Here is a 26,246-nt window from a genome sequence, read left to right as displayed (position 1 = left end):
CCAAAGAACCTTACTCTGGAGATCTAGGACAGGAAGTACCCTGTTTGACAGCATGATTATTTGTGTTATAATTTTCTCCTTTTGTTGTCTATTACTTTACTAAATAACACACTTTAAAGAAGTCAACAGAAAAAACTACTAGGATTGGACAGATGCCCGAGGTGACTTTTGATCCTACCTAAAACAGTTCGTATTACAGGCTTTGAGATGCTATGCTGTACTGCTAACTATCTCTCAAGTCTAAAATCAAGTCTAAAAACACATCAGGAGACTTGGACAAGTAATATCAGAGCTTCATTTACGTTTAAAACAATTTTGTAAACTGGAGTTTGCAAAACAATGGTCTGAGAAGTAAACAATGATTGTGTCTCTTCCACTGCCCTGTGACTTCCTGAGGCCACCCATTTCTAGCAGGAGCAATGGAGCCTTTGGGCTCCCAAAGCAGCCCTTTACTCTCTGAAGCTTTGACCTGCTCAGTATTCTCTTTGACTCTTGGATTTCAGGTGAAAGATAATCTATCTCAGGAACTCTGTTAGTTCTTTGTTTCTTAGGTCATTTTTGTTTGAGTTTGGAGCAAAGGAGCAAGTACTTGGTCCTTAGTAGTTTCAACTCCATGCTTATTTGTGTTATGACTTTCTTTCTCTTACTTTTTGTTGTTTCACGTTCATTAGAGGAAGTCTTTTCTCCTCTTTCCTGAGACATTTCAGCCTGATGTATGATATTTTTCCCCCAAGACAGTGCTTTTTTTTCCCCCTGCTTATTTATTTTTCAGAGAGAGAGAGAGAGAGAGAGAATGTGTGTATGAGTAGGCGAGGGGCAGGGATATTGGGGGACAGAGGATCCTAAGCAGGCTCTGTGCTGACAGCAGAGAGCCTGATGGGGGTCTTGAATTCACAAACTGTGAGATCATAACCTGAGCCAAAGTTGGATGCTTAACCAACTGAGCCACCCAGGCACCCCCCTGACCTCCTAAGAGGCTTTTGTTCTGGGTTCCCACCTCCTTGATAACCCTGGTGTCTCATGTTGAACCTGGAGGAAAATATGGCCCAGCTATTTTGCCTCTTTTCTTTGAGCATATTGTCAACTCCAAGCACGAAGATCCCTCCTCTCCATTAACCTTCATCCTAGTCATTTAATCTCCATCAACCATATTATTTCAACAGTGAACTACACATCATGTGTCATAAAATGTTCTTAATGATAAAAATGACAAAATATATGGTGTATGAGATTTTTTCCCTCCATAATATAAAGGCAGTAAAAGAAAGAAAATCTAATCAGTTTAATTGATCAATGAATACCTCAGTTACCACCTCAGTGGTAGTCTTTGATCAATTTTGAGAAGGTCATAGTAATCCTACTGTTAAATGTTATTAATATTGCCTTAGCCTAGTGGGTTTCAGGATCTTTCAGTTCATTCTTCTCTGACAAGTATACGTATATACAAGAAATTTCCATTCAACCATGTTTCTAGCCACACCCCTCCCCCCCCCCCCCCCCCCCCCCCCCCCCCCCCCCCCCCACATTTCCTTGGACTTCCATATGCCCTGGGCATTGTTGAGGGTTCAGGAACAGAGAGGTTGCCCACTTACTGTGTTATCAGAGACCATTGGAACAATTCCTTAAATTGGACTTGGGACCTATGCCTTCACATATGATGATTATTGTTCTCTGTTTTTTTTTGAGGTATGACCAACATGTATGATGCTGTACATATTTAATGCATACAATGTGATGAGTTTAAAGATAAGTATATGCCCATGAAACCATTCAACTTATGCATTAAACATAACTATCACCACTAAGTTTCCTTCTGTTCTCTTTATTATTATTATTATTATTATTATTTTAATTATTTTTTTGACAAGAACAGCTAACATAAGATCTACCCTCTTAACAGATTTTAATGAAGATTGTTCTTAAGAAGGGCATGACAGGTGGCCCTTGTAAACAAAACCATATATCTATACCATTGGAGCATCCTACCCCACTTTGCTACTTTTCCTTGTTAGACTTAAGGAAATCCTCCCCCTTTTCTTTTCATTTCCCTCAGGTTCTATCTTTCAAATTGTTGCCTCTTTCTAGGTAGTCCCTGAAACCCAGAACCCTGATCATCAGCAACTAAAAAATGAATCTGTCTTTCCTTGAGAACTGGGAAAGTAAGTATGGCTGGTGGCCTAATTCTCAAATCTTCACAGGATGTTTGAATTCACATTTGAATCCCATTTTTCTTATGCAGAAAGGGGAGAATGTAAAAATTACATTTTCACATTTAAAGGAGTCTACACATTCATTCTGATGAGAGAAAAACTCTCTAAAGGCCTGACTATAAGAGTGGCCATCTTAGAATTTTTTCTAGGTCAGCATGAATGTACCTAAAGTTTGTTTAAACCAAAGCCTGATATTTGGCCCACCAAGCTTGTAAACGAGTGGCCTAAAGAAAAACCATCTTGTCCTTGAGATATGGATGCTACTTCCTGAGTTCCTTGACATTAAAACTCATGATTCCTACCTATAAGTGAATCTATAATTTTTTGAGATTTTACAATATGTAAAAAAGTATATAACCTATAAAAACTGTTCATTCTCTAGAGCACTTTCTTCCCTGTGAAGATTGTGTTTCCTAGAAAGTTGTCCTAACTTGGGCTCAAATAAAACTGTCTTTCTTTCATTTAGAGATTCCAAAAGGTTTGTTCATTTTTGCATCATCAATATACTGTAAGGGAGGAGACAAAATTTCCCCCTCTACCCTCCTAGTCTCTTAATGAGGCCCTTAATTAGACCGTTAAAAGACAGATGATCAAGAGAAAAACAAACAGAAGTTTATTAACATTGTGTATAAATGTGGAAGAACTCAGTGATGGGAAGTTCAGAGGGTGGTTAGACCTTGAGTTTACATAGCATCTTAACAAGAGAACTATAAAGTTTTAGAGAAATGATAAGACAAAAGAAAAAAAATTTTGAGTTTCTAGGATGGCACTCTGTGGAAAGGTAGATATTGGGGGAGCCAATGGAAGATAAGACCTAGCTAGTAAAATTTGTTATGTAGATTCCTGTGCAGACTCGGGGCTTATAAAGGTCTAGAGTTGTCTCTGATAATTAACTTGTATCATTCCTGGTAGACAGAAATGATAATGTGATATAATCAGAAATATATACTTTGGTCTTTAACCACCAATCTCACAGCTTCCCATATCCTTATAATTTCCTACATTATTAGAGCAACGGGAACATCTTTTGTCGTATTTGGCCTTTTGTCCTCAACAAGTTCCAGAGTAAGGTAAAAATGTCTTTTGTAATTCATAGCAAGCCTCTTCAACTATGCCTGAGTTTATGTCAATAAGGTGACTTTTGGAAATCCCCTAGATGAGAACAGGATGAGGGCTGATTGACCATGGGAACCAACCTTGTGACTACAGGGTTGGAACTTTCAGCCCCCTCTCCTGACCTGCAGGGAGGAGAGGAGAGAGGGGCTGGTGGTTGAATCAACTACAAATGACCAATGATTTACTCAGTGATGCCGGTGTAATGAAGCCTCCATAAAAATCCTCATTGATGAGATTCAGAGAACTTCCAGGTTGGTAAATACATGGAGGTGCTGGAAGGGTGGCCTGCCCGGACAGGGCAAGAAAGCTCAACCACTTTAACCTCAGTATTACCCTGGAACATCTGAAATGTAAGCAGGGGAAGTGTTGAAGGCCAAAGACGTGCCTTCTGTAGTTGGGGGATCTGTGCGGTCAACACCTGCATGCCAAGAAGGCCTCAGAAACCTGGAGTGGAACCACACAGTGGCAGGCAATGTCAAGTAATGGCCTAGGATCCTTCAGGCAACAGCACAGGCAGATAGAGTAGTGAGGCACCCCAGATGACTCTCTGTTTTATTTATAAAAGGGATTTGAACCGAGGCAGGAGTGTCATTCACCCAGTTTACCCCGGACTACTTAGCAGAGGGCTCCTGTTTGAAATTATTTTAGTGCTGTTCTTAGCTGGAGCGACATGGATAAGGTGGGTTTCATCATCATCTGGCACTAGATAAATATACAAATACAAATAACCTTATTACAGCCATTATACAATAAATTTGACCTACAAATGTCACAACCTGTACAAGTGAAGGGTGCAGTGGCAGCTTGAACACCTGACTTCACTTTGACCTAAATGATTGTTGAAATCTAAAAACTATATATTGCTTATTCTCTTCAGCAATTTTCCATTTAGTCTAGAGTTTCCTATAAAATTTTATGGGATGCTTACTAAAAATATAAATTATTGAGCCCTTCTCCTGGGTGATTAGACCTTATTAGTTGACATATGAAAACAAATTACACATTTTCAGTGCTTTACTAAAAAACTAACATGTATGTCATAACTGAGGGAGTTCATACAAGCTGCATTAATACAAGGCACCAGGAATGTAATTAAAGGACTTCAGAAAAATACCATCATCCACCTTCATCCTCTGCTCAAAGATTCAAAATTACATTCAGTCATGTGACGTCTTAACATGGGAACAGGGGGAGAGAAAATGTCTCTTACCACTCTTTGTCCCAAGATAGAATGGCTCATTGTTCTCTGCATCTTTTCTTAATTGATGTATGAAAAAGCTACTTGGCATTTCTGCATTGGTTCAGTAAGCCTCTATTTAGTCCAGAGTTGGGGCACTTGATGATCACAGGACCCTTCACTAAAAAGGCCAAATAGAGGGGCATATGTTATTGTGTCTCCAAGTAGATCTAAGCCAGAACAAGTAGAAACTCAGCTTCCATTGTTATCAGGATCTATTGCTTGAAACCAAAAGGCTCCTAATGTGTTCAGCTTGCCCAAGATTTATTTTAAATCTATAGTACCCCCAAACTAGGGTTAGGACACCAGAAAATAACACCACCTCACTTCTTCCTACCTGCACCACAGAAACATCCTTGTCCTGTACCTTTTTATTTAAGTTCATTTATTTATTTTGAAGATGAGGGAGGGGCAGAGAGAGAGGAGAGAGAGATCCCAAACAGGATCCTCCCTGTCCTCTTCTACTGTAAAGATCAAAATGCAAATTATTTTTAGGAATGTGTCACCAGCCAGCTTTCTAGGGAGAGAGATGTTTTGTTTTGTTTTGTTTTTAAAAAAATTTTAATGTTTATTTATTTTTGAGAGAGAAAGAGAGAGAGAAAGAGACAGAGAACTAGTGGGGGAGGGGCAGACAGAGAGGGAGACATAGAATCAGAAGCAGGCTCCAGGCTCTGAGCTGTCAGCACAGAGCCCGACGTGGGGCTTGAACTCATGAATCATTAGATCATGACCTGAGCTGAAGTCGGACACTTAACCAACTGAGCCACCCAGGTGCTCCAAGAGCTGTTTTTGATAGGACTGAAGTTTTGGTAAGGACCAGAGGGGTTGCGACCATGCTTTCTTTATCTACATCTGAAGACTGAAGTTGGGAGTTTCTTTTCCCTCATTCATCAGCTATCTAGGTCACCCATGACACATCTAGGTTCAGAACTTTTAATGAAAGTGAGGTGGGAGAGGTAATGCAGCAAGTCAAAGGTTACCCTTTCTTTGGAGGAAGCAAGCACCTCAAACAGGCTTAAGGGGTTAAGAGAGACCTACCTTTTGATTAAGAGAACAATGCCTACCTTGCAAGTATCTTGATTCTGTAATCCTTTCAGCTTCCATGATCTTCCTTTACTCTTTCTGTTTTTCCTGTGCTCCTCCCTATTGCTTCCCTCCTATTCACTCTTCCTACTCTTTGGTTATATTTCTGGAAACTTCCATTCCTTATAAATGCCATCCTCCACAAGTTCATCCTTTTTTTTGACACGTCTCTGGTGTAATTGATGCATCGATGATAATGCTCATTATATAATGCAGTAACAAATGTTAAGTTCACAGCAGGCTAGACGAGGAGATGGCAGCTGTTTTATCATAAGTGCTTGCATGCACACCCATGTATCTATTATTTAATCACAGAAGAGCTTATTTCATCTTGAGGACTTAAGACTTATTTTGCTAAGTCAGATTTGCCGTCAAAACTGTTGCTCTTTATGTAGGAAAATGTTTGTCTTGTCCTATCTTTAAATACCCACTAGATGTTGCTAAAGAGCTGTGGAAGAAGCAATCTTCATTTTCATCCAAGCCTTCAGAGTTATTGAATTCGAGCTCAAAAACCACAGAGCTGTCAGAAATAGTAAGGATAGAAGCCTAAACACAAAAAAGGGAAGTATATCCTCAAAAGATAGGCCTGACTAAGGAGGACTGAATATTTAAAGGCAAAGTTGGCATTGTTGAAATTTGTGCATTAGCATTGTGTCATTGTAATATTGTGACATCAAAAAAATTACTTTTTTATTATAAACGTATTATATTACCATTTAAGCAATTAGTAAAATGTAGAAAATTATAATGGGGAAAATAATTACATAGAATAATTACATTTACTCTATCGCTCAGGGTGACTATCTGTTAGCATTTTAGCATGTTTCATTCCCTTCTGTTTTTCCCTATACTTTCTGGTTTAACTATAAAATATTGTATATATAGTATATATACACTATAATTCTTATTTAATTATACATGAAAATATACATATAACTTTTATGTTTTATTATAAAATATTGCATACCTATATTTTATGCATATATATATATATAATTTTGTTTTATTTTATATATGTGTGTATCTATCTATCTATCTATCTCATGGAAGCTATGAAACATAGAAACAATAGACACCTGTGATGAACTACACAACTCAAGATATAGGGCATTACCGATTCATTTGCGTTTCCTGTGAACTCTTCCCCATACCATTCATATGCCTCCTCAGAGATGTAATCACTACCCTGAATTTTCTCTTTTTTAAAAATGTTTATTTATTTCTTTTGAGAAAGAGAGAGAGCATACAAGTGGGGGAGGAGCAGAGAGAGAGAGGGAGGGAGAAAACCCCAAGCAGGCTCCACGCTAAGCGTGGGGCTTGATCCCTTGACTGGGAGATCATGACCCGAGCTGAAATCAAGAGTTGGATGTTTAACTGACTGAGCCACCCAAGCATTCCCCTGAACTTTCTTTTTAAATTATCCCTTAGAGTTTGTTTATATTTTGGGTTATTAGGAGTAATGTACATTTGTCTTGATACTGATGTGCAGAAATTTCTCTAGAAGTAGAATCACCAGATTATAGGACACTTGTTCTATGATTATCCCAAATTATTTTTTTGTGTATGTAATGATGTAGGGGACAAGTTTGATTATTTTCTCCCGTATGAATATCCAGTTGTTCTAGCACCTTGTGTTAAGAAGTTTACCCTTTCTTTGTTTAATTGACCTGGTGCTTCCATTTATTAAAACAGTCATGGCTTGTCCCCTGATATGTGAGAGTTAAAGACAGATAAAGCATAATTAGACTATAGAGTGTGGGTTTCTTCTCCTATCATCTGTATTATGAAAAAATGTGAATGTGTGTCCATTAGTTTAAAATAACACACTGTGGGGCGCCTGGGTGGCGCAGTCGGTTGAGCGTCCGACTTCAGCCAGGTCACGATCTCGCGGTCGGTGAGTTCGAGCCCCGCGTCGGGCTCTGGGCTGATGGCTCAGAGCCTGGAGCCTGTTTCCGATTCTGCGTCTCCCTCTCTCTCTGCCCCTCCCCCGTTCATGCTCTGTCTCTCTCTGTCCCAAAAATAAATTAAAAAAAAGTTGAAAAAAAAATTTTTTAAATAACACACTGTAGACAATTACAAAAGAAGGGGGGTGGCTCAGCAGAAGAAAGCATTAAATGAGACGAAGGAAGATTAAGCAGCTTTCCAGACAAAGCAAAGGGAGAAAGGACAGTCCAGGTAGAAAGACTGAATGCACAGGCACAGAATGCCATAAAGCTGGAATCGGCTTTTCAGTTGGGAGTGTGTCTTAACAGAGAAAAGTACCATGACTTCTCTGTGGCAGTGAATGTTGACATCTAGTTCATCATTTTCCAAGCCAATTACATCATTAAAAAAGTAGTAGTCAACCAGTGTTGGCAAGCACTGACTGAGGAAGCTTATGCCCAGGCGATGCAGCCACAATTAACATAAGCCCGAGTAGAGTGGTCATCGTTTTGTTTTGTCACCTTTCTCCTTCAACAATCATTTAACTTTCTGTTTTCTTTCTTGCCTGCCTCCCTTCCATCCTCCAGCTTTTACATGGTCTTCCTACTAAAATATCTACATTGTTGAATGAAGGACTAATTCACTTCCCCCAAGCAGGACTTTCCGAGAACTGAGACTTCCAAAACCTATTCCAGGGAGGATTCTTTCTTTCCTAGCTCGCCCCACAGCTAACTGTAAGATCTGGCCCCTCTGGCACTGGAGTGTGGACAAGACAGGGATGACTCCACTAGGGTGGAGTCAAAGAAGGACTGGAGGCAGCTTCTACTAGTTTGCAAGAGCTAATTGTTAAATTTTCAGGAATTTGTAAGTTATTAAATATAGTCTCTATCAAAAATTAGAGTATATAAACTTCTAATTGAATAAAACAGCTTAAAAATAAAGGCAATAAACACCAAAAACTCATCACTTCCTCATTATTCTGTTAATTTTTACCACGGGGCCAGAGGCTATGGTTAACTAAGTGGAGGAGGAAAACGAGGAAAGAAGAAATAATGCGAGGAATACCTTTTGGAGTATTTACACCACAGAAACCTGCCAATTCTACCACTCCCCGCTAGAGGGCAGGTTGTTAAACATTTACCAGCATCGCATTGAGTGGATCTTGTTCTAAGGCAGCTTTTCACTCTTCTGGCGCCAGTATTTATTTAAAGCTGACACTATCATAAGTGATTTTGTAATGTTTTTGGAGACCTGCCCACCACTGGTGATCCCTCTCTTGCAGTTCCTTCGATCTGGGAGTCTATATCCTATTTTGATGACGCTTTTTCTCTCCTTAGAATTCAGAATGCAGAAGTCCACTTCCAACTTCTCTGAGGACTGTTCGCTTTCCAGATTACCCTTTTGACGGGACATAAATAGGCTGATTCTTTCTTGAGCATACCCCCTATTGGGCTTGCAAGAGACACTGTTTTCTGGAATACATATTGGTGGTGCACACTGATCAGTCCCTAAGTTCTACTCTCAGAACCAGTCACAGCTTCGTACCTATTAGGTTTCTCAGGTTCCTCTGCCCATTTAGTGGACTTCAATAAGATAATACACCTTTTTGTCATTTAACAGAATAATCGAAGCTATTAGTTATTCTCCAAAAGTTTTCCTCACAAAATATCTATTAGGTTATTATCTTAAATTTCATGGTACTTTTAACTTTTTGAAGTATTTTCATATCTATTTTATGCTATTTTAAAGATGAGCTTCTGGGGCACCTCGGTGGTTCAGTCGGTTAAGCATCTGACTCTTGATTTTGGCTCAGATCATGACTCTCAGTTCATGAGTTCAAGCCCCACATCTGGCTCTGTGCTGACAGTATAGAGCCTGCTTGGGATTCTCTCTCTCCCTCTCTCTCTACTCCTCCCCCACTCACATGGGCTCTCTGTCTCTCTCTCTCTCAAAAATAAACAAACGAAAAAAAATTTTTTTAATTTAAATTTGAGCTTCTATCTTAAATTCTACATGAAGAAAGGACATACCTACAGGACTTTTGGTTAGTAAACCCCTATAAGAGTGAATCAACTATAGTGACCACTAAAAAAACACATGTAGGTACTGAACCAACATCTAATCCTGTGTAAGCCTGCTTTGGTGTGCTCCTACATTTTACAGTTTTTTAAAGTTTTTTTTTAATGTTTATTTATTTTTGAGAAAGAGAGAGAGACAGAGTGTGAGCAAGGGAGGGACAGAGAGATGCGCACGCGCGCACACACACACACACACACACACACACACACACACAATCTGAAGCAGGCTCCAGGCTCTGAGCTGTCAGCACAGAGCCCAACTCAGGCCTTGAACCCATGAACCATGAGATCATGATATGAGTCAAAGTCTGATGCTTAACCAACTGAGCCATCCAGGCGCCCACCACGTTTTGCAGTTTTTGAGAAACAGTCTCAGGTATCCTGATTTTTCTGGTTGTGTATATATCTCATTCATAAAACAGTTTTAATTTGTGCTGAATGCCATGTGAATTGCTTGGGTCAGTGGACAGCAACACTTACCTAAAATATGTTTAAATCTTTGAGTAAATGAAGATCCTTATGGAAACTGTATTTTAAAATTCTTATAAAGTACTTGGTGAAACACTTCATATAGCTTTATTTTGGGGTGGGGAGAATATTACTTAGGAAAAAATAGCTGCTGGGTTTATTCTTTTAGAGATTCCTGGTGTGTTGTAGTTATGATAAATCAAGTCATCTATGAAAGTCTCAGCTTTCACAGTTCTATGATATAAAGCAATCTGGATAGAATGTAAATGATACGCAGCTATAGGCAGAAATGATTTTAATTATAAAAGCAAATATATTGTATAAGCACAAAATAATGAGACTTTTTATTCAAAATCCACACTTTCAAGAAAATCTTATTACCTTAACCTCACACATACTCTACTTGCTTAGTGCTTGGGCCTCATTGCATCCCACACTTCCTTTACTCAAGGGCTACAGGCACACGTGCCTCCCTTCTGTTCTAGATTGCCTCAGAACCTCTGCAATTATGTTCATGTTTTAGGTCTTAGGTCAAAGGTCACCTCCTCAGAGAGGCCATCTCTGATCACATTCTCTGTGTCAGCAACCTATTCATTTCTTTCAGGCATGCATCACTCTCTGGATTATCTTAGTCATTCATGTACTTGTTTAGTGTCTGCTTCATCCATAAGAAGGCAAGGCCAGTAAGGGAAGGGCCCTTATTCTCAGTCCTCCTTCAGGGCGCTGAGCCTCATAGTATTTGTGGGTTAGCGTACATGCAATTGGGTATGATTTTGGAATTTTCCTTCCTAATGAAAGGAAGGAAGTGATAGAACTGACTTCCTCCTTTTAATTCATCTTTAAAACAAGTAAAGAATTCCCAAATAGGACTTTTTCTTTCCTTCTCCTCTTCCTCCCTTTCTTCTTCCTCCTCCTCCTTTTTCTTCTAAAAAAACAGTGTGTGAGCAGGGGAAAAAGGCAAAAGGAGAGAGAGAGAATCCTAAGCTGGCTCCACACTCAGCATGGAGCCCGATGCAGGGTTCAATCCTACGACCCTGGAATCACAACCTGAGCTGAAATCAAGAGTCAGATGCTCAATGTACTGAGCCATCCAGATGCCCCATGACTTTTTCTTTGAAGACTTACAATCTAAATGGAATCAAGCAACAAATTTAATTATAGTTCTTAAGGATTACTTGGTTTCATTTTATGAATTTAGTACATAATACCATTTGTCAATGATTCAAATTTCTCTATAATCAAATTTAATTTTATTCTACCTTGTATTGTTTAATTGTTTACAAATATTCGTTGATTTAGAAAGGGTTTTTTTTTTTGCTAATTCACTCTCTTTATTAGTATTTATATTAACAATCTATTCTCTTTTTTAACTACTTGATTTTTTCCCTTTTTCATAGGGTCTTTTAAATCTAGAAGGGTTTTCATTCCCTTTTTTAAAATTCTGTGATATTTAATTATTGAAAGAAACCAGGTCATTTGTCCTATAGAATTTCCCACATCCTGGGCTTAGTTAATTTCATCTCATGGTGTTAACATATTCCTCTGTCCCCCCTCCATGAATATAAATAACTGATAGATCTAGAGGCTTGGTGAGGTTTTGGGGAGTGCCTAGAATACCTCATCAGGAAGTGCCATTTATTTTTGTGGTACTGTGCCAGGAGGTACATAATATTTGGTTATCTCACTTTTAGTGACGTAAAGATTATCTTTGGACTTAAGGGTTGTCAGCCTAATCCATCCATTATAAAATTCTCCATTAGCCCTTTACCCAGGAACTTATGACTCATTGAAACATGGAGGATGTAGGTGGACAGGTGTGAAAAAACAGAGGTCTAGTTTTCTGTTTTTTTTGTTTTGTTTTGTTTGCTTGTTTTGTTTTACTGTTCTGCATAACCATTGCATCTATTGATGAGCATTGCCTACATCCATTGTTTCATGGGTTGCAAAATGGTGATTTTCTAATTCTATTATGCCGCTCATATTTGTTAGCTGTAATTTTTCTATCAAGAAATTTTGCCCCAATAAACTCTTGGTCATCCTGAAAAACTGATGGTGTAGAAACATCAGGATAAATGCTTTATTTTCTCCCTTTTGTTTTAGAATAATAAAATGGTGCCTATCAACCTTCTAAAGTACCAATTATTATTATTATTATTTTTAAATTTTTTTATGTTTATTTATTTTTGAGAGAGAAAGAGACAGAGCATGAGTGGGGAGAGTCAGAGAGAGAGGGAGACATAGAATCTGAAGCAGGGTCCATGCTCCGAACTGAGCTGTCAGTACAGAGCCCGACGTGGGGCTTCTACCCACGGACCGAGAGATCATGACCTGACCTGAAATTGGACGTTTAACTGACTGAGCCATGCAGGTGCCCCAATACCAATTATTATTTTTAAATGGAAGTTCTGGATTTTTATACATTTGATGTGTTTCAATGTATTTGAATGTTTAACTCAAACTAACCAATTCAAAAGGAAGCTGAGTTAAATTTCCTTTCAACATTGTTTGAATATCTGGATCATAACACACCTGAAATGCCTGGGTACTTATGGATGGTTCAGCTACAGGATCCAACCCACCCTTTTTATCTGCTTAAATCAGTTTGAATTGTATCTTTTCTTGTCATGTGCAGCCTGGATTTCTAACACAGATCAGTCATTCTTCTGTCCCTGTCCTGCAGTGAAACTTTGGATTTTAAAAAACAAAAAAAGTTTCCTATAAAATCATGCTGGCATTTATGCGAATCATCTTTGCTATTCCTTCTTTATGCTTTGAATCTTGGCAAGTCTCTTGAATAAAATAAAAGAACTGAAGGCACACAAATAACCGACTCTTTTCCACCAAAGGAGAAAGCATTTTAAAAAAAGGAATTTGAATCTCAGGCTTAGAAGTTTTCTATACTTAGCTAAAGTTACCAGATGCCTGGAGCAAGTGCTTTTACTAGTGGAAAGCTGCCTTCTGGTGTAGGGCATTTAGAGCCACCCACAAGCCTTTTACTGGATATGCACTTTCCATTGCTGGTAATTACTTAACACTTCTTAAAAAGTAGAAACAGAAGGACGTCTAGGTGGTTCAGTTGGTTGAGCATCCAACTCCTGATTTTGGCTCAGGTCATGAATTCACCGTTTGTGAGTGGGAGCCTGCTTGGGATTCTCTCTCTCCTTTCTCTCTGCCCTTCCCTTGCTCTCTCTCTCTCAAAAATAAATAAATAAACTTTAAAAAACCCTAAAAAGTGGAAACAGAGCTAGATGATCAAAGGAGTAGGTGAGCAGGAGAGTGGATAGGAATTTAGGACTGATTTAAACATGGAGGATGTAGGTGGAGAGGTGTGAGAAACACAAAGAGGCCTAGTTTCATGCATATTTATTACTGTCCCACCTAATTTACAGAGTGGAAATGAAGAATAATCAAGTAAGTTTAAAAGACAACCAGCAGCCAAGTGTTTTAATATGATCTAAATAGTAGCGGTTTAAATAAGATCTAAATAGTAAGATAATAAGAATGGGAAAGCCATTGCATGTAGAGAAAAGAGCAGTGAATTGGGGAGTTAGAAAGTCCTAGGTCCAGCCATTTATTCAACAAACCTTTAAAGACTGAATACGTGCTAGACACTGAAGCTTTCAAAGTGAATACTAAACACTTGCTAGGCAGAAGGGGTTCTCTCTTATCCTGAATCTACCTCTCACGTGGCAGATGGAGTTCACTTGGCTTTGTTTTGAATGATTGAATTAAAAAGTTTCAAGTTATATTGATACCATGTATCAGATATATAAAAATCTAGTACTTCAATCAAAAATCGTAATTGGCTATTTTTGAAAGTTGCTGGGACTACCACTTTTCTAAAAATTTATGTAGAAAAAAATATCTACTGTTTCTACACAACTTGTATTTCAAGGTAATTAAAGAGTTAATGAGAAAAAAATACAAATACAAACAAAATACGTCGATTAGTGTAGTTGATGATCTATAAGCTAATGATAAACATGCTTGTCTTGCCTATCTGAGGACACCTGGGGAGAGGGTGTCACTGGGATTAAGGAAAAAAGGCAGCACCTGGTGGACTGCAAAAACACTCTACGAGGTCAGGTAACATTCTGGCTTCAGAATGTCAGACTGACAGCCCAGGGGCTGGCGGGCCGGGCAGCTGCTGACAGTTCTTTTCGGGTCTGGATCTCACAAGCATGAAGCGCATTGCGGGTAAGGTAACCTAGGTCTCGCTCCTGCCAACGGCGTTAGGCAGACTCGGACTTCGGTCTTTACTGTGGCATCGCTGCCTTTCTGGTCCCCACGACCGCAACCGCAGTCCCTCCGCCCAGCTCAAGATGGGTAAAAAAAAAAAAGCACAGAAAGCGGATGAGGTGGGAGGCCACGCCCCAGGCGGCCGGGAAATCCAGAGCGGGCGCGCGCGTTGCCAGCCACTTCCGGCCCTCAGAGTCGGGGGCGGGGCCGCACGCGGCTCTGACGTGGGGCGTGCGGCTCCCCCTGTAGGCGGCGTGCAGCGAGACGGCGGAGCTGGAAGGCCTCGCCGCGTACGACGGTCGTTGCCCCTCGGTGCGCTCAGCCTTTCTTTCCAGGCCCGCCTCCCGCCTCCCGCCTCCCGCCTGCAGCCTCGAATTTCCTTTTTTGCTCACAATTTCCCCCGGCCCTCTGAGTGCGCTTTCTTTTCTCGGGAAGCGGGGAGTGGAGAAGGAGGATAAAAAAGGCTCCAGGTGCGAGGCAAAGATGGAGGAAGGCTCCCAGGCCCCGGACTGGGACAGTGATGAGACGGTGATAGACGAGTCGGTGACGGAGAGCGACCTGGAAGAAGAGGAGCTGCCCTGGAGAAGGTGACCACCTGTTAGCTCCAGGCCTGGCGGTGGAGTAGCCCTCGGAGATTTGGGTAGAAATCATTGGCACCCAAATGTGTCATTGCAGGCGGGATTCGAGTCTTGTGAGGCAGCCAGGCCTGAGCTAAGAACTGTGAATAACCTCACCACGGCCCCCCCCACCCCCCTCGGCCCAGTTTAGGACAAAATGAGCTTTCTGGTAGATGGCTGATATGATATGATATGATATGATATGATATGATATGATATATATAATATAATATACCTTTTTAGCCTGAGTCTAAGTCCTTTTGCACAGGCAAAAAAAGTGTTGGGTCTAAACTTCTGAGATGCAGTTTGTTTTAAGTAACTCGAAGCTCTGAACTAGGAGATGGTTAGCATCATTTCTTTCAAGAAAAGAATGTGTGATGGGGGAACTGGTTACTACCAAACTGGAAACGAATAATCTTATAAGCATCAAAGATGGTAGTTCAGTTCATCAAAACTTTCTTGAACATAACTAGTTCTCCATGCTAGATATAAAACTATGGAAGAGGTGAGGCCACTGCCTTTGAGAAACTGACAGGCCAGGGAAGACACATAAACAGATAAATTGCTTTTTTTCATAAGCAGGTAATTTCAGTAAAATGTGGGAAGTCCAGGGATGGAAGCATGCCTTGGCTGGTTTAGGAAACCAGAGGGACTCTCACCTCAACCCAGGTAGTCCTCAGAGATTGCTAGGGTTGACTTCTGAACAGAGTCTTGAAGGTGGGTTAGGAATTAGCCAGATGAAGAGGTATCCTAATCTGGGAACTGGTTGGGTAAAGGTGTAACGATGGGACATAGCATTGTTATGTTTTGAAATGTACAAATAGTTAAGTCTTACTGAAGCGAAGTGTTAAATGGTGGAGTGGGCAGTGGTGGAAGATGAGCCTGGAGAGGAAGGTAGAGTGAGGTGATGTAAGGCCTCATATATCCTTAACGCCTTTGTGAGATGTTAAGTGGAGGGGCAGCATAATCAGATTTTCACTCTCCAGGATGCCCTACACGAGGGCTTTTCAAATTTTAATGCCCTTATAAAATCACTCCAGAATCCTGTTAAAGTGTGATTCCAATTCAGGAGTTCTAGGGTGGGATCTGAAATTCTGCATTTCTAGCAAGCTTGCGGCTTAAAGTTGGTATCACTTACAGCAGAGATCGCCTTTTGCAAAGCAAGGGTATAGGGTTTAGCTTTGGCATTAAAGTAGTAACAGGCTGGGATGACGAGAACTCAACTAGGAAGAAACAGTGGGAATGGAAGGAAAAGGGCAAATTTAAGAAATCGTGAGAAAGTAATTTGGCAGGAGATGGTGGTTAATCTGATATGGAGGATGAGGGAAGAGCAGCAAGTAAGGGATGATACCCAAGTTTTTGGGTCATTTATTTATACACACAGCAATATTTGCCCTTGGTGTGCATTTCAGCTAATACATGGAGTCTGTTAACAACCGTCACAATCAAGTTCCAGAATAGTTCCATCACTCCAAACAAAACAAAACAAAACAAAACACCTCTCTTGTGCTGCCCTTCTTAGTCAAGTCCTTTCACTCATTTAAATCACTATTCCTATATGTATAATATCATGGTTTTTTTTAATCTATCTGATTTCAGCCCTCTTCCCCCTATCTTTGGTTCTTAGCTTTATTACAGTGTGTCTAGGCATGGGTTTTTTTGGTGTTTTTCACTGAGATTGTTGAATATATAAATTTATGTCTTTTACCAAACTTGGGAAGTTTTCTGTCATGATTTCTTTGTATATTTTTTTCTGTACCAGTATCTTTCTCCTCTTCTTCTGGGACTTTAATGGTCTACATGAATGTTAGACCTTTTGATACTGGTTCCCAGATTCCTGAAGCAGAATTAATTTTTTTTTTTCCATTTTTTTCTCTCAGTTCTTCAAACTGTATAATTTTTATTGCTCTATATTCAGAGTTATTTACTCCTTCCTTTGGTCATCTCTATTCTGTTGTTGAGCCAATCCAGTGCATTTTTAACTTCAAATATTATCATTTTCTCTTCTAAAATGGATTCTTTTTATAGTTTTTATTTCTCTGCTGAGAACTTCAATGTTTTCATCTATTTGATGAGGGTTTACCTTTTCTCATAGAGAATGATTGGAATAGCTGCTTTAAAGTCTTTGTCATATCATTCCAACATCTTGGTCATGGGGGTGCGGTTGGCATCTGTTAATTATCTTTTCTCTCAAGAATTAGATTTCCTGTTCTTTGTATGTTGAGTAATTGTGATTATATCCTATGTATTTTGAATCTTATGTTCTGGATTCTTGGTCCTGTTAAAACCCTCTTAAGGGTGTTGATTTTTGTTTTGACAGGTAATCAGCCTCATTAGGTTCTGACTGCACATTCTATTTTGCCTTCCTTGGGTGGTGGTTACCTCAGTCCAATTTTCAGAGTCTTTACTATGCTGTTTGACTCTGACTCATGTACCACTCAGGGGTTAATCTGGAACTTGGGCAGTAGTTAATATTGTAGTTGAGTTCTCTAAATCTTTGTTATGCTTCTTTGAATCTGCTTTCTATGTGGACAGCTCAAGGTTGAGCCTAGGATTTATGTTGAATTGTATACAGAATTAGGTGATTCCCCTTTTGTTTGTTTGTTTGTTTTCCCTACAGGAGTCTCACGCACCCTTCCTTCCCCATGCACACATGCTGGTTCCTATGACCAGAAAGCCAGATTTCTGTCAGTGTTAGCCTTCTTGCTTTAGGGCACTCCTTGAAACTAAGGCAGCCTTCATGGTGGAGTGTTAAGAGAAGAAAATAAAGGAGATGCTCTCCCTACTCCTTAGTGTTTGCTTCCTCTAGCAAGAGAGACAGGCTTTCTCTTGGGTTTTAAGTGCCTAAGATGCCATGTTTGGTAACACTATATCTCTGAGGCCAAAGAAAACAAATACAACCCAGGGATTTCCCCCCACCTTCTCGCATTCACAGATCCGTTTCCCGAGTCTTGTGGATAGAGACAGGGGGTTTCTTCTGGAGTTTTTGCTGTCTGAGCCCACCGTGCAGCTTCAGGATTAGACTTTGGATCAAAGCTGGAGACAAATAAAGGACCAACAAAATGAAACAAACTCTGAAACTCATCCATTACAAGGTTGTTTAGATTTTGACTTCAGCCCCAATATGCCTGCTATTGTTTACTTTTCATATTACTCAGGTAGCTTTTAAGAAATACTCTACCAGGGTTTTTATTTGTAATGAATGGAGAAATAGGCTGTAGATGGTTTACTCTATCTTGTCTGGCCAATCATTTTCTTCCCCTCTAAGTCACTTAAAATGCTTCTCTGCAGTACCATACAGACATCATTTTTTCAGACCTCACAGCTCAAGGTTAAAAATTGGTGATTTTATTGACATGGCAATATGGTCAAAGTTTAAGCATTGCTGAAGCTGAATTGCTGGACCATTGTATTTTGTTTTTCTTCATCTTCTTTGCTTGTATATGTTTTGTTTTGGCTATTTTTTATGCACAAGTTCCCAACTTTAACTGGAATGAGGGATACAGCTCCTAGTAAAGATCCCCAGGAGGCAATATGTATAGTTATGTTCACTGTCTAAAAAAGCACTCTCTGAGAGCCTGGATTTAGTCCTAGCCTTCCCTCTGGAAACCATGTCTGAAAATGCATCCATTCCTTTTTGTGACTTGATGGGTGTTGCTACTAGTCTTATGTGAAAATTCAAGTTGCTGACTAATGAGATTTTGTTGGCTTGTGATTTGTTTTCTAAGAGGCAGGATTCATTTTTCTTATATGTGCCCTGGGAACTTTTTATCAACCCTTGTATTCTTTTACAGCTTCTGGTAAGGTTAACTGCTCTATAACATGAGGGATATATCTCAAATTAATCCTGTTGAGTACATTTATAGAACCACCTTAGATAGTTCATTGCTACATGGATTTGTATATGTGTTCAGGTCACATGTCTTCTGAACACTGTAATTGCATACAGTGAAAAGCTAATTCAACATAATTACCCTGGAAGATGAGTGTTAATTTTGTCCCTCAAGACAGACCAACACTGTCTTCATGTGAATTGTGTAGATGGAAAATACTTGTTACAAAGGATATACTTGGGAAAGGGAGGAAAAGAAAGCAAAGTACAAGGAGACAAGGATTTAATAACCACATTAAATTGACTAAAGAAAGCAACATTTTGGTCAGGGTGTATATCAAAATACTGGCAACTCCATTGATTAAACACAGTGGTGTCAAGTGCTATTTTTAGAACTGTGACACTGAAAGGATATTTAATTAGATTTTTTTATGAATCAAAGCCTTGACATGACATTAGAATTGTGCTATTTTGATAACTTTGATAACATATAAACTTTGAACATATAAAATTGAAACTCTGATTGTCCCCAAAAATGTTACTGTATTTTTAACAAAACAGTGAAAATTATTTGAGAATTTCAGATTTTGCCTGAAAGTTTTTCTTTTAATCCAGCCATCTATTTTCTCCCTCCCTTTTTTATAGTTAGTATTTGCTACTATCTCATTTTCCAATATCTTAAAATTATATTTTATTATTAAAATATGCATCTGTGGGGCACCTGGGGGGCTCAGTTCGTTGAACATCTGACTTTGGCTCAGGTCGTGACCTCGTGGTTCATGGGTTCGAGCTCAGAGCCTGGAGCCTGCTTCAGATTCTGTGTCTCCCTCTCTCTCTGCCCCTCCCCCAGTCGTGATTTGTCTCTCTGTCTCTCTCTCAAAAATAAATGTTAAAAAAATTAGAGAAAATATGCATCTGTAATGAAGTGGTCAGTGACTTTTGGTGTATTAGCTCTTAATGTAGTCTAGTAGTTTGACTAGAATTCACTTTGAAATTAATGTTCTCTTTTCAGTTACTTGTTTTAAATGTTAATTTTTTTTTTTAATATTTCTTTTTTTTTTTTTTTTTTTCAACGTTTATTTATTTTTGGGACAGAGAGAGACAGAGCATGAACGGGGGAGGGGCAGAGAGAGAGGGAGACACAGAGTCGGAAACAGGCTCCAGGCTCTGAGCCATCAGCCCAGAGCCTGACACGGGGCTCGAACTCACGGACCGCGAGATCGTGACCTGGCTGAAGCCGGACGCTTAACCGACTGTGCCACCCAGGCGCCCCTTAAATGTTAATTTTGAGAGAGAAAGAGAGAGAATGAGCAGGGGAGTGGCAGAGAGAGAAGGAGACACGTAATCCCAAGCAGGCTCCACATTCTCAATGCAGAGCCCCATATGAGGCTCAGTCTCATGAACCACAAGATCATGACCTGAGCCAAAATCAAGAGTTGGACACTTGACTGACTGGGCCACCCTGGTGCCCCTATTTTATTGAGAACATGGATAAGTAATTTTTTGGCCCCCAGTCTTTTGGTTTTCCTTTTTGTATAAAAATATTCCTGACTACTCTCTTATGGAAATAGTTAAAAAAAAAAAAAAAAAGACCAAAGATTTATGTGTATTAGGAAATTATTTCAGAGTTATTTGCAATAATGAATACTTAAAAACAAATGTTTTAGAATTATATAATGCTTAAATAAATTATACATCCTTGTGAGGAAGTATTATCAATATTTAATGGTTTTAGGAAGAATTTTAATGACATTGCACATGTTTAAATATAATTGTTAAGTGAAAAATGTAGTTTCTAAAACTTTATACAGATCAATCCAAACTTTGTAAAATTAATGGTTCTATAACACATTAGCCTTCATAGAAAGAAAGCTGAAAGGAAATACACCAAAGTCTTACTACAGAGAGAATTATAGGAGATTTCTGTATTCTTATTTATAATTCCCTTTAGTGCCCACATTTTGTATAGTTTTTTTTTGAATAGATAATATATTTACATGGTTCAAAACATTTTAAGTATAAAGGGTAAAAATCTCCTTCTCATCCCTATCTCCTCAGCTACTCATTTTTCTTTTCCATAGACAGCCAATATATTCGATATATTTAATCCTCCCTGAGATATTTTCTTTTCTTTTTTTTTGTTTATTTATTTAATTTGAGAGAGAGAGAGAGAGAGAGAAAGCATGCACAAGTGGGAGAGGGGTAGAGAGAGGGGGAGAGAGAGAGAATCCCAAGCAGGTTCCATGCTGTCAATGTGGAGCCTGATGGGGGTCTTGAACTCACAAACCGTGAAATCATGACCTAAGCTAAAATCAAGAGTTGGATGCTTAAACGACTGAGCCACCCAGGGCTCCCTGCCAAGATATTTTATAAGTTATGTGTATATGTTTGAGAGCATATGTAAAATTTTTTTCTAGAAATAGAAGAACTATGTCAAAGAGTATGGGTGTTTATAATCTTAATAATTGATTTATTTGGATTTAGATCATAATTAGGAAGGCTTTCTTTCCTCCACACTTATAAAAGAATACCTCCTTTGTTTCTTTTAATACTTTTTGTTTCATTTTTAAACATTTACATTTTGATTCATGTGGCATTTTTATATGGAGTACACTGTGAAGTGTGGATCCAACTAAATTATTTTCCAGATGTCCCCTTCATTGTCACAGTATTATTTTTTGAAAAATCCTATCTTTTCCTCTGATTTTAGATGCTGCCTTTTTTTTTTTTTTAAATATTTTTTAACGTTTATTCATTTTTGAGAGACAGAGTGTGATTGGGGGTAGGGGGAGCAGAGAGAGAGGGAGACACAGAATCCAAAGCAGACTCCAGGCCCTGAGCTGTCAGCACAGAGCCTGATGCAAGGCTCAAACCCATGAACCATGAGATCATGACCTGAGCCGAAGTCAGAAGCTTAACTGACAGAGCTGCCTAGGTTCCCTTCTCCCCCCTCTTTTTAAAGAGAGAGTGCCCATGTGCACATGCAAGCTGGGATGGGGGGCCAGAGAGAGAGAGAGAGAGAGAGAGAGAGAGAGAATCTCAAGCAGGCTCCATGCTCAGCACAGAGCCCAACGCAGGGCCTAATCTCAGAACCGTAAGATCATGACCTGAGCCAAAATCAGGAGTCAGGCCTTTGACTAAGCTACTCAGATGCCCCAACCACCATTTTAATATACTAAATTTCCTATGTAGGTGAGTTTATTTAGGAGATTTTATTCTGTTTATTGGTGTGTCATTTTATGTGCTGGTTTCATTTTTAAAAAACATTTTCTTTTGTCTTTTAAATTTTTTTTAATGTTTATTTTGGGGAGACAGAAAGACAGTGCAAGCAGGGGTGGGGCAGAGAGAGAGGGAGACACAGAATCTGAAGCAGGCTCCAGGCTCCGAGCTGTCAGTACAGAGCCCTACACGGGGCTCGAACTCACGAAGTGCGGGATCATGCCCTGGGCCGAAGTTGGACGCTCAACCGACTGAGCCACCCAGGCGCCCCTTTAGAAACATTTTCTATCCAAAAATATTTTAATGTTCTGTAGGTTATTATCTCCTTATTGTTATTTAAAAATTTTTTCCTAACTGTTCTTATTTATTTTACCAGATGAATTTGAGGATTAGTTGTCTAATTTAATAAAAAGTCTTGTTGGAGGGGGCACCTGGGTGGCTCAGTTGGTTAAGCATCTGGCTTCGACTCAGGTTATGATCTCATGGTTTGTGAGTTTGAACCCAGTGTTGGGCTGTGTGCTGACAGCTCAGAGCCTGGAGCCTGCTTCGGATTCTTTGTTTCCCTCTCTCTCTATCCCTCCCCCACTCATGCTCTGTTCTCTCTCTTTCAAAAATAAACCTTAAAAAAATTTTTTTAAGTCTTGTTGGTATTTGTATTAGTATAACGTTAAATTTATAAATTTACTGATGGAAAATTGACATCATGTTAATTTTTGTACTTTTTTTTATTAAGGTAGAATTTACATATAGGAAAATTCATTTTTTTAGTGTACAGTTCTGTGTGTTTTGACAAACACATACAAAATTGTGTAATAACCGTTACTACAGTGAAGATATAGAATAGTACCATTACCATCCAAAATTCCTTCATGCCTTTTTTGTGTTATTTTTAGATTTTAAAAATTAAAAAATTTTTAAAAATAAAATAATTCTGACTTTTAGGGATATTAAGATGAATAGATTGTTTTACTTCTTAGAAAAATGTACTAAAGTAATGGTATTATCCATATTTGAATAATGAAATTTTCAATCCTTAGCAATGGCCAGTAGTAATTGAGCCAAAAAAGTTTTTTCTCCTTATAGTAAGAGACTATATTTGCTCTTAGAGTATGTTAGGTTAAGGACTGGAGTCCTTTACATTGTTAATTTTGCTTGTGCTGAGAACTATTAGGAAATACGGGTTTTTTTCTTTTTTTTTTTAATGTTTATTTACTTTTGAGAGAGAGGGAGAGACAGAGTATGAGAGGGGCAGAGAGAGAGAATCCCAAGCAGGCTCTGCACTGTCAGCACAGAGCCTGACGTCAGGCTTGAACTCATGAACCGTGAGATCATGACCTGAGCCAAAATTGAGAGACGCTTAACCAACTAAGCTACCCAGGCATCCCTGTTTTTTTTTGGGTTTTTTTGTTTTTTTTTTTTAATGTTTATCCATTTACTTTTGAGAGAGAGAGTGAGTGAGCAAGAGCACAACCTGGGGAGGGACAGAGAGAGAGAGAGAGGGAGACACAGAATCTGAAGCAGGCCCCAGGCTCTGAGCTGTCAGTACAGAGCTCAACATGGGACTCAAACTCATGAATGTGAGATCATGATCTGAGCTGAAGTTGGACGCTTAATAACCATCTGAGCCACCCAGGTGCTGCGGGGTTTTTTTCTTTTTAATGGTGACTTATTTTTCTTAGTAGCCTGTTCTTTCTTCTTTATGTATGTGATGTATATTTGCAACTGGGAATGGAAAACATGAGATAGTTCTGTAAATTTTCTTACCGCTCCCCCAATTTTTTTTTTAATTTTTGCCTCCACAGTTATGTTTTACTAAGCTTTTAAAACAATGTGAGAATCCACACAGTGGTATACTATGAATTAATAAAAAGAAATAAGGAGAGTCTCTTTCCTCTAGGACGATCAATCTACTGGATATATTGTTAGGAAAAAAAAAGAAAGTAAAGTATATAAAGAATGCTACTGCTTATTTAAGAATGGGTGAGGGCATATATACTTACATTGCTTATATTTCCAAAAACACATTGGAAGGATAAACCATACAATATTTAAAACATGGGAAGGGAGGGAACAGGTGAGTGAAAGAATAGATGCTAGACTTCTCTAAATACATCTTATTTTGTACATTTGTTTTTCGAAAGATGTAAATAGCTTACATAATTATAAAACAAAATTAAATCACCATGAAAAAACTTTCTAAAAAGGAAAGGCAAGATTAAACAAGTGAATCTAATTGTGTATTGACTTGGTAGCATAATTACACAAAAAGGACCTGAGTGCCTTTAAAACAGAATTTAGGTGAACATACCAGACGAGATTAACTCTCAGGATATAAAGAATTGCAGAATACATTTAGGGGCGCCTGGGTGGCTCAGTCGGTTAAGTGTGGGACTCTTGATTTCTGCTCAGGTCGTGATCTCACGGTTGTGAGATCGAGTCCCCATGTCAGGCTTTGCTCAGAGCATGAAACCTACTTGAGTTTCTCTCTCCCTCTTCTTCTTCCCCTCCTCCGCTGGTGCACACAATTTTCTCTCTCTCTCAAAAAAATTGCAAAGTAACGTCAATAATCACACTGTTAATGATAATATTAGTATGGTGGACTTCAAGGCTCTATGCAAAATGAGTGGTTCTGGGTCTAAGGCAAGAGATATATAAGCTGAGCCTAGAATATCTTATTCCGGGAAGCTAGGGAAGACTACTGATGTATTAATTTGCTGAGGCTGCCATAAAAAATACCATAGACTAGGTGACTTAACTAACAGAAATTCATTTTCTTTCATCTCTAAAGGCTGGAAGTCCAAGATCAAGGTGGTGGCAGGGTTGCTTTCTCCTGAGGGCTTTCTCCTTGGCTGCAGATGGTCGCCTTCTTGCTGTGTGCTCGTACAGTCTTTGCTCTGTGTGCATTCATCCCTGGTGTCTGTCTTCTTTTTTTTTTTTTTTTTTCCTGGTGTCTGTCTTCTTATATGGACACCAGTCATAATAGATTAGGGCCCCACCTTCATGACTTTCTTTAACCTTAATTGCCTCCATGAGCCACTTTGAAGGGCTTCCCACTAGCTAAAAACTAGACAATTTGAGCATTGATAAGAATAATAACAGCAGTGGATTTAAATCTATGAATTCATAATGGTCTTAATATTCTGAAAACTGGTCAAGAAAGAGAAAGAAGTAAGCATTTATTTTTTCTTTCCTGTGCAAACTGTACCTAGGTAACCTGGCTGAGTAACATGGCTTGACTGTGAATGTAATGATATAGTTGATGAGAGAAAAAAAAATTTTTTTTAAGCTTATTTATTTTGAGAGAGTGAGACAGAGAACACACACAAGCTGGGGAGGGGCACAGAGAGGGAGAGACAGAATCCCAAGCAGGCTCTGCCCTATTAGCGGAGAGCCTGACTCAGGGCTCAGACTCATGAACCATGAGATCATGACCTGAGCCAAGATCAAGAATTGGTCACTCAGCTGACTGAGCCACCCAGGCGCCCTATGAAAAATTTTCTTTTAACATGTAACAGTGGCCATTAATAAATGAAGAAAGTGGCAAAGTAGAATACCACCATTTTATATAGGTCTAATAAGATAATGAATAGACCTAGGCAGTGTTCATAAGTGGCCACTAAGAAGAGTGACAACCACACTGTTGAGCAAGTTGCCAATCATCATCAGTAGAAATGCAGATAGTTTTTTTTTTTTAAGTTTATTTATTTATTTGAGAGAGTGCATAAGTGTGCACAAGCTGGGGAGGGGCAGAGAGAGAGGGAATGAGAGAGAATCCCAAGCAGGCTTTGCATTGTCTGTCCAGAGCCCAGTGGGGGGCTTGAACTCATGAAACCATGAGATCATGACCTGAACCAAAATCAGGAATTGGACACTTAACTGCCTAAGCCACCCAGGCTCCCCAGAAATGCAGACACTTCTGCCTTATCCATTTTGCTATCAGGATCACCAAGGAAAACAAAATGCAGTCAAGCACTGGCTGAAACAGCACTTTACTCACGTTGAGAAGAAGCACAAGATCAGCTTCAATTGTAGGCATACGTCCCCCATAGCAAGCAGTCACTCTCTGCAGTTGATGCAGAGAGATTGGGCTGCATACACCCATCTTGTGCCAAAGAATGACTTCATCTTGTCCCCACAGAGGACAAATGTAGTAGTGGGGTTTGCCAGGTGCAAATACACATACACTTACACAATAAAAGAGTACACACTGAGTCTGAAACAGGG

At 39.2% G+C, this 26,246-nt stretch overlaps 1 protein-coding gene across 1 annotated transcript in view; it reads left to right on the top strand.

Annotated features, from left to right (window-relative positions):
• Positions 1–14,608: 14,608 nt before the first annotated feature.
• ANKRD31 (ankyrin repeat domain 31) overlaps positions 14,609–26,246 on the top strand; it is a 142,562-nt gene continuing 130,924 nt past the window's right edge. Inside the window, exon 1 of the mRNA XM_043592111.1 lies at positions 14,609–14,941. Coding sequence (XP_043448046.1) covers positions 14,838–14,941 — 104 coding nt within the window. The 5' untranslated portion in view covers positions 14,609–14,837. The remainder of the gene's footprint in view (positions 14,942–26,246) is intronic.

Source organism: Prionailurus bengalensis, chromosome A1 (assembly GCF_016509475.1).
Source record: "Prionailurus bengalensis isolate Pbe53 chromosome A1, Fcat_Pben_1.1_paternal_pri, whole genome shotgun sequence".
Classification (NCBI taxonomy): domain Eukaryota; kingdom Metazoa; phylum Chordata; class Mammalia; order Carnivora; family Felidae; genus Prionailurus; species Prionailurus bengalensis.
The sequence above is the reverse complement of the archived record's forward strand: the minus strand, read 5'-3'. Positions and strand labels throughout refer to the sequence as shown.